We start from the raw sequence: 18232 nt of genomic DNA, 5'->3' as shown, positions 1-18232 counted from the left end.
CACACACACACACACACACACACACACACACACACACACACACACACACACACACACACACACACACACACACACACACACACACACACACACACACTTCCATTATGATTGGGCAGGCCATGTCTGTGTGTTACTGCTGTCTGTCAATGACAGGGACATAAAGGGACAGTCCTATCTCTCTACAGCACCCAGTACTGCACTACTAATCCCCAATACAAAACCTCCAGGGTACCAGATGAGGTCTCGTGTATACACACACACACAGACAGACACGCACGCACGCACGCACGCACGCACGCACGCACGCACGCACGCACACACACACACACACACACACACACACACACACACACACACACACACACACACACACACACACACACACACACACATACACACACAGACATGCATACACACACAAACACATTGTCTCCTTACTTTTGCCATAGTACCAGCAGTTTCTCCAGTGTAGCCTGTTTCTCTGTAGCCTGCTCTATGTATTCTCCCTGGTCCTTCTGGAGGTTAGCCACCTCTCCCTCCAGCAGATCCCCTTTACCCAGCCTCTTTTTCCCCAAGCACAGAGCCACCAGCCTGGGCTTCAGCTGCTCCAAGGCCTGGACTACGTCCTGGAAGAATTGCCAACATACAAATGTAATGTACGCACAAACAAATGTGACGACCATATCTTATCCTATCGGTCATAACATGATACACATATGTCATATGCAATCATTTTTGTTGATGTAACAGTGTAGACACATTATATTGTAGTACAGCATGCTGAGAAAGAGGGACATTCTGCACCATATGGTCCTGGAGAACTCTGTAGGTCTCTGAGGACGATGTACAGCAGGTGATGGTGATGTCCAGCTTCTCTTTGAGGTCAACCATCGTTGTCTTCACCTGACGAAGACATCATTCAAAATCACCACTTACTACAATGTACTAACACATATATCATTTACAGTAAACCAGATATAATGTCCAAATCTTAAATTGAGATAAGTATACGAAACGTGGACTTTTGCATACATCATGCATTAAAGTCAGTGGGACATTGCCGTGGAAATTCTAGTCACCATAGAGGTTTGTGTCACCTCTTCCAGGTTGTTGTTAAACCTCTGCCTGCAGGTGGCGCTCTGGTTGAGCTGTCCCCCCAGCTGCTCTACGCTCTCCTTAAGCTCCTCCCAGTACCGCTCCATCTGAGCCAGCCGCGCCCGGATACGCCCCGCCTCCCCAGGGGTCACAAACCCTGACAGAGCCTCTGACTCCGCCTCCAGGTGGGACAAGATGGCTGCCCGCTCTTCTAGTCTTGCTCCAACAAACTGAGAAAGAAAGAAAGTGAGAAGCAAGAGAGAGAGAGAGAAAGAGAGAGAGAGAGAGAAAGGGGGAGACAGATAGAGAGTGAGAGATACAAGTCAAAGTAGATCCCAATAGGGCTATTAGATCAGTCTCTGCAGTCTCTGTTCACATACTATCTGAAACCTGTGTGTAGAAACTGGGACCCACAGTGGTAAAGACTGCTGCAGGGCATTCATTAAACAGTCATCCAAGTGATGCTCTGATCGTGATCAAAGCACAGACTACTTCTTGTCTCTATGTAATGGAGTGTGAATGGAAGGGAGGAATAGTATAAAGGATAGTATGCCGCTGTGATAATAAACTGCCTTTCTCCCACACACACACACGCAAGCACATATACACACACACACACACACATCATACCTCCACTGTGCTGATGTGTTTATCAAGGGGGTCTGAGGAGGAGTTGGAGTCCACAGTGTCCAGCTCTCGCTCCCTCTCTGAGATCCAGGAGGAGAAGGCCTCTGACTCCCTGATGAAACGCTCCCACCAAACACACACCATCTCCAGCAGGTCAACACTGCAAAACAAGGACAGGAGAAGAGTCATAATCTGGAACAGACGCGTGCTCACACACATACACAAACACAGACACACACACACACACACACACACACACACACACACACACACACACACACACACCCAACCATTCCACTACAGTATTGCTACAACTGAATAGGATGAAACTGAAAAAATACTGTGCATGTGAATATATCTAGAAAGTATGTCAAAAGGAGGGAGACATCCTTACTTCTTCTTGAGGCTGGCCTCCAGTTGTGTGACTTGTTGTGTGGCCTGCTGGGCTTGCTGCTGTAGGAGGGTCTGGTTCTTAGGACCCAACTGAATCTCTGCTGCCTTCCTCGACAGGGAGTCTGTCTGTACCACATACTCCACACTCTTCTTATGGATCCCCTGCAAACAAATTGATACAGTGCCTTCAGAAAGTGTTCACACCCAATTTACTTTTTCTACATTTTGTTGTGTTACAAAGTGGAATTAAAATGGATTTCATTGTAATTTTTTTGGTCAACGATATATACAAGTATACTTTGTAATGTCAAAATAGAAAGGAAATGATAGCATTTGTTAACAATTAATGGAAAATAATACACTAATATAACTTCATTAGATAAGTATTCCCCTGAGTCACCCCCTGAGCCAATACATGTTAGAATCACCTTTGGCAGCGATTACAGCTGAGTCTTTCAGGGTAAGTCTCTAAGAGCTTTACACACTTGGATTGTGCAACATTTGCCCATTATTCTTTTCAAAATTCTTCAAGCTCTGTCATATTGGTTGTTGCTCAGTGCTAGACAACCATTTTCAGGTCTTGCCATAGATTTCCAAGCAGATTCAAGTTAAAACTATAACTTGGCCACTCAGAATCATTCACTGCCTTCTTGGTAAGAAACTCCAATGTATATTTGGCCTTGTGTTTTAGGTTATTGTCCTGTTTAAAGGTGAATTCATCTCCCAGTGTCTGGTGGAAAGCAGACTGAACCAGGTTTTCCTCAAGGATTTTGCCTTTGTTTATCTCGATATGGTTTATTTTTTATCCTGAAAAACTCCCCAGTCCCTAACGATTACAAGCGTATCCATTACATGATGCAGCCACCACTATGCTTGGAAATATGAAGAGTGGTACTCAGTAATGTTTTGTTTTTGGATTTGCCTCAAACATAACACTTTGTATTCAGGACAAAAAGTTCATTTCTCTGCCACAATTTTTTGTAGTATTACTTTAGTGCCTTATTGCAAACGGGATGCATGTTTTGGAGTATTACTTTAGTGCCTTACTGCAAACAGGATGAATGTTTTGGAGTATTACTTTAGTGCCTTATTGCACGGGATGCATGTACCTGTTTGCAAACAGGATGCATGTTTTGGAGTATTACTTTAGTGCCTTATTGCAAACGGGATGCATGTTTTGGAGTATTACTTTAGTGCCTTATTGCAAACGGGATGCATGTTTTGGAGTATTACTTTAGTGCCTTACTGCAAACAGGATGAATGTTTTGGAGTATTACTTTAGTGCCTTATTGCACGGGATGCATGTACCTGTTTGCAAACAGGATGCATGTTTTGGAGTATTTTTATTATGTACAGGTTTCCATCTTTTCGTCTTTTCACTCTGTCATTTAGGTTAGTATTGTGGAGTAACTACAATGTTGTTGATCCATCCTCAGTTTTCTCCTATCACAACCATTAAACTCTGTAACTGTTTTAAAGTCACCATTTGCTTCATGGTGAAATCCCTGAGTGGTTTCCTTCTTTTCCGGAAACTGAGTTAGGAAGGACGCCTGTATCTTTGTAGTGACTGGGTGTATTGATACAGCATCCACAGTGTAATTAATAATTTCACCATGCTCAAAGGGATATTCAATGTCTGCTTCTTATTTTACCCATCTACCAAGACATGCCCTTCTCTGCAAGGCATTAAAAACCTCCCTGGTCTTTGTGATTGAATCTGTGTTTTAAATTCTCTGCCCGACTGAGGGACCTTACGGATAATTGTATATGTGGGGTACAGAGATGAGGTAGTCATTCAAGGTAGTTCATGTTAACACTATTATTACACACAGAGCGAGTCCATACAAGTTATTTTGTGACTTGTTAAGCTAATTTTGACTTCTAAACTTGTTTAGGCTTGTCATAACAAAACGGTTGAATATATAATGACTCAAAACATTTCAGCCTTCAATTTTTTATGAATTTGTAAAAACGTCAAAAAACATAATTCGACTTTGACATTCCAGAGTATTGTGTGTAGGCCAGTGACAACAAATCTCAATTTAATATTTGTTTTATTCAGGCTGTAACACAACAAAATGTGGACAAAGTCAAGGAGTGTTAATACTTTCTGAAGGCTCTGTATGTATCATGCATACAGCTGTAAACCGACAAATGAACCCTGTGCTTGTGGTCATTGTCAATTTTTATGATCATCATTCATTTGAATTTGTATATATGCACAGACGCACACACTGGATGTATCTCTAACAGACTTACCTTGGTACACGCCAGCTCAGTCCTGAGGCTGTCCAGGCTGCTGAAGATGAGTTCCCTCTGTAAGACAGGGCTGGTACTGCTGACAAACAGCCATACTGCCTCTCTCTCTGCGTCAAACTCCTGCCATGCACCCAGAGTCGCCTGAGGATCCCACACAGATATCGTTGAATACAAACACAACATACAGTATGTGGACACACACACACACAAGGTTCAGTAGGTTACTTTCTGAATGTAATCTGTTAGAGTTACTTGTTATCTGTCCAAAATTGTAATCAGTAAGTAACTTTTGGATTACCCCAAATCAGTAACGTAACCTAATTACTTTAAGTTACTTTTGGATTACTTTACCTTTAAGAGGCATTAGAAGAAGACAAAAATGACCCATTAAACGCATCTGGTGTGTCATCACAGCGGTCTCTGACTTGTGGCCAGACTCAGTCTGGTGGAACAAACTTAAACTTGCACCTTTTTTCAGTGATGAATTGAATGTCATTGAGAAAACAGAAAGGAGTCATAATGTATTTTTTTGCAAACATCCTTTCTGAATTGAAAAGTTATCCATGAAGTAATCTAGTTTTTCAAGAGTATCTGTAATCGGATTACAATATTTTTGCTGGTAAAGTAACTGATTACAGTTAGTTTTTTTAGTAATCAGTTGACATTTAACTGTAGTTACTCCCCAACCCTGCGCACACATATACATACGCGCGCGTGCGCACACACACACACACAAACACACTGACAGCCACACCCACACACAAACGGGACAGACACACATTCCCACAGACACACAGATTTAAACCGATCAATGACAAGGCCGAGAGGGACATGTTTACTTGAAACCCGAGGATATGAAGAAAACTTGTAAGTCAAAAACACAGCACATAGATCAATGGCAAGTTAACATAGGACAAAGACCAATCATTGATCAGGGAAGGTGCATGTGCTGAAAGATCAATGGGAAGACATGCACGTGCATTTCAACACAGCCACCTGTGTGAATACAGTGTAGTTCATCTAGAGACTTGTACCTGCAGATTGTGCTCCTGGGCCCCTACTTTGCGGTCCACCTCTCTGAAAGCACCCTCTAGTTCCCGTAGTGAGCTACTAAGCCCCTCCGCCTTCTGCAGCTGGCGACAGTGAGCGACTAGTAGCTCTGCCTTCTTCCTGTCGGTCTGCAGACGCTTCAGGTGCTGCTGTTGACGCACAGAGAGACAAAGACAGGGAGACAGACACAGAGAGACAAAGACAGGGAGACAGACACAGATAGACAAAGACAGGGAGGCAGACACAGAGAGACAAAGACAGGGAGACAGACACAGAGAGACAAAGGCAGGGAGACAGACACAGAGAGACAAAGACAGGGAGACAGACACAGAGAGACAAAGACAGGGAGACAGACACAGAGAGACAAAGACAGGGAGACAGACACAGAGAGACAAAGGCAGGGAGACAGACACAGAGAGACAAAGACAGGAAGACAGACACAGAGAGACAAAGACAGGGAGACAGACACAGATAGACAAAGACAGGGAGACAGACACAGAGAGACAAAGACAGGGAGACAGACACAGAGAGACAAAGACAGGGAGACAGACACAGAAAGACAAAGACAGGGAGACAGACACAGATAGACAAAGACAGGGAGACAGACACAGAGAGACAAAGACAGGGAGACAGACAAAGACAGGGAGACAGACACAGAGAGACAAAGACAGGGAGACAGACACAGAGAGACAAAGACAGGGAGACAGACACAGAGAGTCAAAGACAGGGAGACAGACACAGAGAGACAAAGACAGGGAGACAGAGACAGATAGACAAAGACAGGGAGACAGACACAGAGAGACAAAGACAGGGAGACAGACACAGAGAGACAAAGACAGGGAGACAGACACAGAGAGACAAAGACAGGGAGACAGACACAGAGAGACCAAGACAGGGAGACAGACACAGAGAGACAAAGACAGGGAGACAGACACAGATAGACAAAGACAGGGAGACAGACACAGAGAGACAAAGACAGGGAGACAGACAAAGACAGGGAGACAGACACAGAGAGACAAAGACAGGGAGACAGACACAGAGAGACAAAGACAGGGAGACAGACACAGAGAGTCAAAGACAGGGAGACAGACACAGAGAGACAAAGACAGGGAGACAGAAACAGATAGACAAAGACAGGGAGACAGATACAGAGAGACAAAGACAGGGAGACAGACAAAGACAGGGAGACAGACACAGAGAGACAAAGACAGGGAGACAGACACAGAGAGACAAAGACAGGGAGACAGACACAGAGAGACAAAGACAGGGAGACAGACACAGAGAGACAAAGACAGGGAGACAGACACAGATAGACAAAGACAGGGAGACAGACACAGAGAGACAAAACAGAAAATGGAAGTCAGAGAGAAAATCAACGTATTAAAGAGGATCAGTTTGAGCAAGGAGAAGCACAGAATCGCTAATCTTCTAAGTAGTGTTTTGGGATGAAAGGTGATTTGTATATCAGTGATTTTGATTGTGCAGTCCAACTGCAATGCAATGTAGTCAATCTCAAACACACACAATGGCTTTATGAGACATCATAGTTACACAGCCAGCCAGCCCCTCCCTCAGCCCACCCCTCCCTCAGCCCACCTCTCCCTCAGCCCCTACCTGGTGTATGAGGAGCAGCTGCCTGGCCTCCTCTGGGTTCTCTGCCTCCAGGATCCTGCTGGTCTGCTCCTGAGCCTCCCTTCGAGCCCTGAGAACCTCCTCCAGAGCACAACGCACATCCTCCCTCAGCTCCTCACTGTGGACCCTCACAGACCCCTCCTGACCCCACTGAGATGAAGTGAGCAGAGAGAGGAGGAGAGAGAGGCAGGTCCTTAAAACATACTGTATACTGGTATATAACACAGACTAGACCAGCATAATAACATTAGAATAGAGCAGGGATCACCAGTTCTCTTTATAGACAGGCAAGGAAGTTACAAAGATCAGTCTCTCAATTCTGACCTTCATGACAAGAGGACAATTGTATTGCCATAACTAAAAAAATAAGATGGTTTACCTCCAAGAGAGAGGAGAGGAGGGTGGTGAGGTCAGAGGAGAGTTTGGCCAGGGCAGCCCTCTGTCTAATAGCCTCCACCTCAGGACTGACCTCTGTCAGTACAGCCAGACGACTATTCAGCCAGGACAGGCTCTCCTCCTGCCCCTCGGCTGCCCTCTGGAGCTCCTATGGGAGGGGGGGTTGGAGGATGACAGCATTTGGGGTAGAAAGGGAGGGGAGATTGAGCAGTAGAGAGGGAGAGGTATGGGATGAAGGGTGAAGGGTAGGAGGAGAGAGGAATGGGTAGACACGGAGATATGAAAAGGGGATAGAGTGGGAGAGATTGAGAGGTATGGGAAGAGGTAGTAGTAAAGATGGAGAGGTTCTGTATCAATGGGGAAATGGAATTCATTTAATTCTTAACTATAACCTCTGTGGTAATTCTGGGATATAAGCTCATCTTGCTCACCTGGACAGTAGTATCCACCTGTTCCTGGTGGGAGCGATCTCTGGCTCTCTCCCTCAGGAGCCTCACCTGGCTTCTCTGAGACAACAGCCAATCAGAGAGCTCTGTGAACCTGGATCAAGGGGGATTTGTTTCCCTACATTATCACATTATTTCTTTACAAGTAAGGTACTTCATCAGCATAATAAAAAATTGGAGATTGGAGAAACCTTCGTTACTTTGGACAGATTTCTCAGAGAAACGTCTATCTCTGTCCCCTCTCACCTGTCATTCCACTCCCTCCACTGGGAGTGCTGCTGCAGCTTCAGGTGGGTTGCCTCTATCTGACCTTTGACGTCTGCCAGGGCCATCCTGGTGGAGTCCAGGGTTTGTCTAGCCGAGTCGTTGTCAGGGAGTGTCTGACAGAGCTCCTCCATGTTGCCTATGCTCTTCTCACACACACTGAGAGGTGCTTTCTCCCTGAAGAAGGCCTAAGGATAGACACATAATGGTGTGGTTAGTTAGGGTGAACTCATTCCTGCCCCTCTCTCCCGCCTTCCTTCAATAGCTCCCTCACTCTCTCTCCCTCCTTCTCTCACCCTGTGTTCTCTGATGACTGTCTCGCTGCCTGTGGTGGTCAGCGCTTGGATCTCTCTGGCCAGCTCCGCCCTGCACTCCTGTAGGACGGCCCCTGCCCGGCCTCGCTCTGCCTCCACCTTCAGACGCTGCAGGTGAAACGGCGCCTCCATCTGGATGTCCTGCAGAAGCACAGGGACACAGAGAGACCAGATGGACATTGTTTTTCAGAGCATACAGAGAGACAAGGACTTACACAAGGATAAAGGAACATCAGTCCAGGAAGATGCTCTACAAGATGGCTGCTATTGTACCCCCATGTAATATCATGTAGCACTTTACGCCTTTTATGAAGACTGCCATTACTAGTATTGTATGTATGAAAGTGATCAAACTTTGCTGTCTGACCTTCCACTGTTTGTGCAGCGTCCTGACAGTGTCCTGCAGCGCCTGCTGCTCCTCCTCAGGCAGGATGTCTGTCAGATCGTCACAGGCCTTTAAGAACACACTCAGGACCCGCTGGTCTAGCTGCCCAAAGAACTCCTGAACGGAATTAACAGAAAAAGTCAGAGGGGGAGCAAAAAATGATTTCATTTTATTATTGTATTTTCTCAATCATTTAAAATAGTCTCAAATAGTCTCAAATGAATCTCTAAAAGGGATTCCTCCCACTCATCTAAACTGAGTAAGGTTGACTGTTGATTGACTGGTGTTTTTCTTCTAGTCTTACGCATTGTTTTCTCAGCAGCTCCTCTGCGTTTCCCCCCTCTCTCAGGCAGGTGGTTGCCACCTTCAGCACTCTCTCCAGCTCCAGACGAGACTCCTCAAACCTCCTCCTCATGGTGCTGTTGGCCTCCTCCTGCCTCCTCCACTCCCCCACCTCCTTCAACAGACCCTTGGAGGGAAGAGCACAAAGGGTGGTAAAGATGTAGTGATGCTGCGTGGGTAATGTAGTTACTGTAGTCGTATGTGACCTCTAACTGACAATCATCTTTGATCAAGTCAATATTTTCAGTTTTCAAAATTGTTAATGTGAGCACCCAAGTCGGAAATCTTGTGCGAAACAATCTTGTACCCCAATTTTCCAGGTCTGGAAATGCTAATCTCTGCTCTGATGTTTTTTTAAATAAAAAAACCCCAACTTTTAATCAATTAAGAACAAATACTTAATTACAATGGTGGCCTGGCAAGAGGCCTCCTGTAGGGACTGGGGCTGGGATAAGAAATGTAAAAGTAGGACAAAACACACACCATGACAAAAGAGACACCGAAACAATTACATAGAGAGATACCTAAGACAACAACACAACATGGTTGCAACACAAAATGACAGCAACACAACATAACAACAACACAACATGACAACACAATATAGTAGCAACATAACATGACAATAACACAACATGACAGCAACACAACATGGCAGCAACACAACATGGCAGCAACACAACATGACAGCAACACAACATGACAATAACACAACATGACAGCAACACAACATGGCAGCAACACAACATGACAATAACACAACATGACAGCAACACAACATGACAGCAACACAACATGACAATAACACAACATGACAGCAACACAACATGACAGCAACACAACATGACAATAACACAACATGGCAGCAACACAACATGGCAGCAACACAACATGACAATAACACAACATGGCAGCAACACAACATGACAGCAACACAACATGACAATAACACAACATGACAGCAACACAACATGGCAGCAACACAACATGACAATAACACAACATGACAATAACACAACATGACAGCAACACAACATGACAATAACACAACATGACAACACAACATGGCAACAACATAACATGACAATAACACAACATGACAATAACACAACATGACAACACAACATGACAACACAACATGGCAACAACATAACATGACAATAACACAACATGACAATAACACAACATGACCACACAACATGACAATAACACAACATGACATCAACACAACATGACCACACAACATGGCAGCAACACAACATGACAATAACACAACATGGCAGCAACACAACATGACAATAACACAACATGGCATCAACACAACATGGTAGCCATACAACATGACCACACAACATGACAGCAACACAACATGACCACACAACATGGCAGCAACACAACATGACAACACAACATGGCAGCCATACAACATGACCACACAACATGGCAGCAACACAACATGACAATAACACAACATGGCAGCAACACAACATAGCAGCAACACAACATGACAATAACACAACATGGCAGCAACACAACATGACAACACCACATGGCAGCCATAAATCATGACCACACAACTTGGCAGCAACACAACATGACAACACAACATGGCAGCCATACAACATGACAACACAACATGGCAGCAGCACACCATGGTAGCAGCACAAACATGGCACACATATTGTTAGGCACAGCCAACATTACGCAATGTCATGGGTAATGTAGTTCCTATGTGTAGTTCCTATATGACACCTGAGTACAGTAATGCTAACTTGTGCAGAGGTCTGAATCTCGGCCACTCTCTTCTGCAGGAGGGTCTGGTCGAAGTTCCTCAGGGCCTTGCTGGAGGAGAGCGTCCTCTGCAGGGAGTGGAGGTTCCTCTCAATCACAGATAAACACATCTTACAGCTCTGCTGCTGGCTCAGGAGATCCTGGGGGAGCAGAGGGAGTACAGTAGATATATAAACTCACCCAGAGTGGGATATACAGACTCACTTTTATTTATACACAACCATACACACACAGAAAAGGACACACACACAAATACACATACCAACATACATACACACACACACACACCCTAGTCCCCTAGCTCACCTGCCACTTGTGTTTGTGTTGTCCCTGGACCTGGGCCTGTGGCTTTGGGTCTCTGCCTGCTGCAGTGATCCGGATGGCCCTCTCCAGAGCCTGGTAGAAGCCTGTGATGTGCTTCTCCATTTCCTCCAGCAGGGGGAGCAGTCCATGGCACTCCCTCACCAGAGAAGGGCACCTCTCCCTCACCTTGGGACAGAGACAGGGGGAACAAGGCACCATGAGAATCAATAGTGTCCATAATTAGAATGCAGCAGAGGGATCAGAGAGAGGGAGGTAATTCATTCCTAGAGAGATCCAGTATAATGATGAAACTTTTGTTTGGGTAAAACACTGGAGTAAATCCTCTATGGAAATGCGGCATTAAGATCATTTTAGTCCATTGTTTGTAGGTGATGAACAAAAGAGTATCAAGATTAGAATAAGAAGCTTTTGGAAAACTCACCCCAGTACATTGCAGTAGCTGACACTGGCAAATGGAAGATTTGAGGCAGGAAAGGATTAATAAAACGTCATTTTTACCCTCTGGTGATACCAACCTTACTGAGTTGACCTTTGACCGTTGTCATAGTAGCCATGGCCTTGGCGCCCTCCTCCTGCGGGGCATCCTTGGACAGGAGCTGGGCACTGCAGGCAGCCAACTTGTACTGAGTCTCCATGGCAACAACCTTTTTCTTGGTGTTCTGAGTGGGAGATGTGAAAGTAAAGAAGGAGAAATCTCATCTTAGTCGTGTGTTTACAAGGGCTAGATTCAATCATAGCTGCCGTAGCAATGTTTGTGGAATATTGACTGGATCTACTCTGTGGCTTATAGAGAAAGCTGGAAGGCTATCTAGCACAGTATGTTTACAGAAGCAAACAGCATTCTGAACACAGAATAAAATATAGGTTTGCATGCTACTTCATAAAAACTGCTTAGACAACATGACAATGCAGTTTGTATGTGCATATTACACAGCCTACTCATGACCTACCTCCACATCCTGTAGGAAAGACCTGATGTTGAGGAAGGAGACCTGTACAGGGGCGTTGAGCTTCAACTCTGCACCGTCCAGCAGCTCCCTCAGGGCAGAGATGGCCCTCATGTGGTCCCTCCTACACTTGTCCAGCTCGTCTTCACGGGCGTACTGCAGAGACAGGGGGCACAGTGTGTTGGTTTGAGACTTAATGTGCACTGCTGTGGCTGCAACCAGTGTGTCTTTGTCAAGTGTGTTCAGTTACCTGCATGAATGGCCATAGGGCAGGTATGCTGATTTATCTGCATCTCTGAGGGGTCTTAATGTGCCACTACCTACCTGTGTGTCCCATAGCTTATGTCCAACAGGTCTAATAGTGTGATCAGTTTGTTCTGTCTCCATGATCAGATGTGTGATAGCTCCGTTACCTGTTTGACTTTGACGAACAGGTCCCTCCACCTCCCGTTGAGCAGGAGAAGTTGCTGTTTCAGGTCACGTGACACAGTCTCGTCACATGTCTCAATCAAGAAGTTCCCTGCGTCATTCATCACAGAGTGCTGATCCATCCACTGAGAAAGGTTGCGGAAGAACTCCTGAGAGAGAGGAGAGAGAGAGAGAGAGAGAGAGAGAGAGAGAGAGAGAGAGAGAGAGAGAGAGAGAGAGAGAGAGAGAGAGAGAGAGAGAGAGAGAGAGAGAGAGAGAGAGGGGGGGGATGGGAGGAGAATGTAAAAAGATTGAAGGACAGAGAGTAATGACATTAATGACATTGGGTATTCATTGAGTGGTTGGGGTAATTATCTGTCTTGTCCCCAGTGGTTTAGTTATTAGGGTTATACAGTAATCTGGCAGCTGGGGTATCCATGGTGACCTGACAGCTGGGACGTCCTCAGTGACATGGGGAAGTTGGAGGGAATCTTGACGGTTGGTTGGAAGATGATTTGGATGTTGAAATCGAGTAAATATTTTTGAAATTAGGGTGTCAGAAATGGATATATCAGAAGATGTTAAGGTCAAAGACCCCCTTCAAAAGAGCTTTCACAGGTTTCTCAGGTCCATTTTCAGAAAAGCAGAAGTTAAGGTGTGGTTGTTTCATTGGTGACATGCTAGGCCTACATCCATCTACAATGTTTATAAGCAGGTGAATGGGGATCAAGTGAGGGGGTCTACAGTAAAACATACCCGTTTGATGTTTTCAGGCTGGCTGAGTGCTCCCTCTGCATCCTCAAGCCAGGCCTGTAGAGAGGCCACAGTGCAGCTGTACCTCTCCCAGTTAGAGAGCACCTCATCCAGCATGCTCCTTACACTGCGCACCTCCACAGACAGACTCCTCCACTGGGTCAACACCTCCCGCATGAACCTCCTAACCCCCGCCTCGCCTTCATCCACTGGGAGAGGAGGAGACATAGAGACATGGGATAAATACACACACACGCACGCACACACACGCACACACACGCACGCATACACACAGGGTAGTGAGAGAGATCAAACAAGGTCTCTTGGCAAGCCTATTTGAATGAAAACAGTGGTTATAAATATAGAATATCAATAATCAGAGGAAAAAGGAATCCACACAGTACATTCATATGCACATCAAGACTACAGAATGCTGGTGTGTTCTTTAGAACTGACAAATGAGTCCAAAGAGGAAACCCAATTACATCTGCACATCAAGCTAGTGCAATCATTCCAAATGGCAAAAAACATACTGTACCCGTTCTGCAATCATTCCAAATGGCAGAAAACATACTGTACCCGTTCTGCAATCATTCCAAATGGTAGAAAACATACTGTACCCGTTCTGCAATCATTCCAAATGGCAGAAAACATACTGTACCCGTTCTGCAATCATTCCAAATGGCAGAAAACATACTGTACCCGTTCTGCAATCATTCCAAATGGCAGAAAACATACTGTACCCATTCTGCAATCATTTCAAATGGCAGAAAACATACTGTACCCGTTCTGCAATCATTTCAAATGGCAGAAAACATACTGTACCCGTTCTGCAATCATTCCAAATGGCAAAAAACATACTGTACCCGTTCTGCAATCATTCCAAATGGCAGAAAACATACTGTACCCGTTCTGCAATCATTCCAAATGGTAGAAAACATACTGTACCCGTTCTGCAATCATTTCAATTGGCAGAAAACATACTGTACCCGTTCTGCAATCATTCCAAATGGCAGAAAACATACTGTACCCGTTCTGCAATCATTCCAAATGGCAGAAAACATACTGTACCCGTTCTGCAATCATTTCAATTGGCAGAAAACATACTGTACCCGTTCTGCAATCATTCCAAATGGCAGAAAACATACTGTACCCGTTCTGCAATCATTTCAAATGGCAGAAAACATACTGTACCCGTTCTGCAATCATTCCAAATGGCAGAAAACATACTGTACCCGTTCTGCAATCATTCCAAATGGCAGAAAACATACTGTACCCGTTCTGCAATCATTCCAAATGGCAGAAAACATACTGTACCCGTTCTGCATTCATTCCAAATGGCAGAAAACATACTGTACCCGTTCTGCAATCATTCCAAATGGCAGAAAACATACTGTACCCGTTCTGCAATCATTCCAAATGGCAGAAAACATACTGTACCCGTTCTGCAATCATTCCAAATGGCAGAAAACATACTGTACCCGTTCTGCAATCATTCCAAATGGCAGAAAACATACTGTACCTGTTCTGCAATCATTCCAAATGGCAGAAAACATACTGTACCCGTTCTGCAATCATTCCAAATGGCAGAAAACATACTGTACCCGTTCTGCAATCATTCCAAATGGCAGAAAACATACTGTACCCGTTCTGCAATCATTTCAAATGGCAGAAAACATACTGTACTCATTCTGCAATCATTTCAAATGGCAGAAAACATACTGTACCCATTCTGCAATCATTTGAGGGCTATCCTTCAGAAATAACCAGGAGATGAGCCTGAACCTGACCAATCAAATCACAGCAAACCCACCACCAGCTGGGGCTGGACTCACTCATGGGGAGCCTCATTTTTCGGAGGTCGACCAATCATGTTTCAGATTGTCAGATACACCTCAGTTCTTCTCCCCTGCATACCCTAATATAAAGCCTGCAGGGCTGGAACTGAATGAAATCAACAAGCTAGCTACCATAGCATGTTAGTGCCCAGAGACAGCAAAAGTAGAGCAGCTCAGCTAATGGGGTCGAATTCCCCACTGAGAGCTGAGAGTGGAGAAACCTCATTTAGACTTTAGCCTGGAGAGGACAAACCACTATAAAAGACAGGGAGGATAGAAGATGCTGGACGATAGTGGGTGATTGGCTATTGAGCCATTCTTGGGAAATTGATCAGAGGTGATATATCGGTAAAATATTCAGTACTGGAAATGGTGGTGGGCTAGATATGGAGATTTAGGCCCCAGGGTCCCGATAAGATTAAGTGGTCTAAAATTGGCAATAAATACTGCCTAAATCAAAAGGGAAAAGACAAAGGAAGTTGCTTGTCAGGTAGGTGGTGTAGTTAGGAAGAGGTAGAGGAATCAGATAATGAGGTAAAACTTGCCAAATGAAGCTTGATCTTGTAAAACCTCACCTGTGCCATCAGCCTGGACATAGAGCTCAGAAGACTGTTTCAGAGTCTGGAACAATGTCTCGTACTGCTCAAAGAACTGCTGTCCTTCAACAAATGACTGAATGAGAGAGGAGAAACAAAATCAGTGGGTGATTAGAATAGCATTCAGGGCATGTTTGTTTTTTCTCTAACCTAGATAACATTATACCGATTCATTCAAAAATAATTTACATGAAACTAATGTGGGAAAGTAAGATGAAATAGTGGTGACATTTAAAAGTAGAGCAATACTGTATATTGTTTGGACTTACAACATAGTTCTGTAACATTAACTCCACTGATTCTCGTCGGCCATATTTGATGATCCAGGATTTGAGCTTGGACTCTGCCAGCATCAGGAACACCTGCATGTGGTGTTTATTCTCCCAGAACTCCATCTTGGCCAGATGAATGTTTGACGAAGTCGATACAAAGTTCATTCTAAAAGAGAAAATACTGAATGGTCAACAGGTGAGCATAGAATGGACAAGGACAAGCTTAAACCAGCGATCTGAGTGCTGGTAATCAGGTCAATGTTCTGTAAATAAATCATGGGGTTGGGATGGGAGATGAGTGGTTTGGGTGTTAAATGTTTGTTCAGGGAAACCTGGGCCATTTGGTTGCCATGATAAGACCCACCTCTCTGCCATGTCCTGCAGCTGCTCTGGGGGGACAGGGACTCCGTTGACACTTCTGTCTTTATGGATCCTCTGGAAGACCTGCTGGTGACCTTCAAGACATTTGAGCATGTCCTGTAGACAGACACACACAAGCAGAGAATAGTACAGTCATTACACCCTGTGTTACGGTACAGCCATTACATAGTACATAACAACTGACCTAATAAGGATGTGTGTAACCTTAAATGGACTCGCATTGTCACCTTGCTCACATTGCCCACCTTGTGTTGCTCCAGGGTCATGTGGACAGATGTCGCGTCAGATGTTTGTTGAATACCGACCTCCTGTCGGAGTGCCCCCTCAGCCTGGTGCAGCCACTCCCCCACCACACCCAGGGGGGCGGGCAGAGCCCTGTCCAGCTGCAGATGCCACCCTAGGAGCTGTAGGGAGGAGGTTACAATGTCAGTCAATGAGCTATTGTCACGTTACCTTGTCTCTGACTGCCTGTCTGAATGCTGGTGGGAACTTTTGCAGTACAAATGAAAAAATAGAGTCCCACCCTTATCTCTCCTGGTTGTGGATTTATTTCAATGTTTCGGCTAAAAAGCCTTCAAATGACGCAGCTCACTGTTTGGTTGACTGGAGATTTGACTGAGTACTTGTTCAGGTATTTGATTATGCCCCTCTTAATGTTTGCTTGTGTCCTTGAGAGCTAGGCTGTACCAGAATACACCCTACTCTACTCTACTCCACAACAGTAACAGAGGTCCCGTCCCAGACACTTACCCTGTTGGACACTCTGTCCCAGGCCTGTTTAACCAGAGCCTGGTCCACGGTCAACATCCCATCCTTCTGCGTGGACAGGACCGCTGCCTCCACCTGCTTCCTATTCATCTCCAATTGAACACGTACACTCTTAAAGGACTGATGAGAGAAAGAGAGAGAGACAGAGAGAGAGAGAGAGAGAGAGAGAGAGAGAGAGAGAGAGAGAGAGAGAGAGAGAGAGAGAGAGAGAGAGAGAGAGAGAGAGAGAGAGAGAGAGAGAGAGAGAGAGAGAGAGAGAGAGAGAGAGACAGAGAGAGAGAGAGAGAGAGAGAGAGAGAGAGAGAGAGAGAGAGAGAGAGAGAGAGAGAGAGAGAGAGAGAGAGAGAGAGAGAGAGAGAGAGAGAGAGGGTGGGGGGTCCACAGATGGCATGGTTATTTCCTGATCATGTGGCCTGACAAGGAAAACCTTTGGGTCCTAGTTATATCCCAAACACACATGCAATACAAGTACTGTAAAATATACTGCCTGGAACACATACAGTACACATACTGTAAAATATACTGTACAACTTACTGTAAAATATACTGCCTGGAACACATACAGTACACATACTGTAAAATATACTATAAAATATACTGTAAAATATACTGCATAGAACACATACACTTCTCCCTCTTTCACAGATCATACATTCATGGAATCTGTCAAAAACGTGCATAATGGAAAGAGGAAATAAGGAAATCCCACACTGTGTTGAATATGTAATGTATCCTGGGGCTTTGGTACTGTATAAGCCAGATAGGGTGGAAATACGGCAGCAGCAGTCTGATCCCTGCAGTGGAATACCACTGATTAGCCTGATAATGGAAGTGTCTGTGCCCGGTGTGTGTGTGTGTGTGTGTGTGTGTGTGTGTGTGTGTGTGTGTGTGTGTGTGTGTGTGTGTGTGTGTGTGTGTGTGTGTGTGTGTGTGTGTGTGTGTGTGTGTGTG

The 18232-nt window shown here is 45.0% G+C and overlaps 1 protein-coding gene across 8 annotated transcripts in view; it reads right to left on the bottom strand.

Moving 5' to 3' along the window:
- Positions 1-18232, bottom strand: part of syne1a (spectrin repeat containing, nuclear envelope 1a) — a 234487-nt gene that overhangs the window by 154410 nt on the left and 61845 nt on the right. For all 8 annotated transcript variants that reach the window (XM_046298670.1, XM_046298663.1, XM_046298665.1 and 5 more), the window contains 25 exons: positions 17264-17401; positions 16759-16917; positions 16497-16609; positions 16130-16298; positions 15840-15936; positions 13430-13635; positions 12679-12843; positions 12269-12421; positions 11834-11977; positions 11301-11483; positions 10976-11134; positions 9166-9330; positions 8844-8978; positions 8459-8617; positions 8145-8350; positions 7884-7992; positions 7436-7600; positions 7039-7206; positions 5409-5573; positions 4375-4515; positions 2117-2277; positions 1726-1882; positions 1098-1325; positions 805-903; positions 439-626 (listed from right to left, as the gene is read on the bottom strand). In XM_046298670.1, the coding sequence (XP_046154626.1) occupies positions 439-626; positions 805-903; positions 1098-1325; positions 1726-1882; positions 2117-2277; positions 4375-4515; positions 5409-5573; positions 7039-7206; positions 7436-7600; positions 7884-7992; positions 8145-8350; positions 8459-8617; positions 8844-8978; positions 9166-9330; positions 10976-11134; positions 11301-11483; positions 11834-11977; positions 12269-12421; positions 12679-12843; positions 13430-13635; positions 15840-15936; positions 16130-16298; positions 16497-16609; positions 16759-16917; positions 17264-17401 (3932 nt within the window). The remainder of the gene's footprint in view (positions 1-438; positions 627-804; positions 904-1097; positions 1326-1725; positions 1883-2116; positions 2278-4374; positions 4516-5408; positions 5574-7038; positions 7207-7435; positions 7601-7883; positions 7993-8144; positions 8351-8458; positions 8618-8843; positions 8979-9165; positions 9331-10975; positions 11135-11300; positions 11484-11833; positions 11978-12268; positions 12422-12678; positions 12844-13429; positions 13636-15839; positions 15937-16129; positions 16299-16496; positions 16610-16758; positions 16918-17263; positions 17402-18232) is intronic.

Source organism: Oncorhynchus gorbuscha, linkage group LG14 (genome assembly GCF_021184085.1).
Source record: "Oncorhynchus gorbuscha isolate QuinsamMale2020 ecotype Even-year linkage group LG14, OgorEven_v1.0, whole genome shotgun sequence".
NCBI classification, from domain to species: Eukaryota; Metazoa; Chordata; class Actinopteri; order Salmoniformes; family Salmonidae; genus Oncorhynchus; species Oncorhynchus gorbuscha.
The sequence above is the reverse complement of the archived record's forward strand: the minus strand, read 5'-3'. Positions and strand labels throughout refer to the sequence as shown.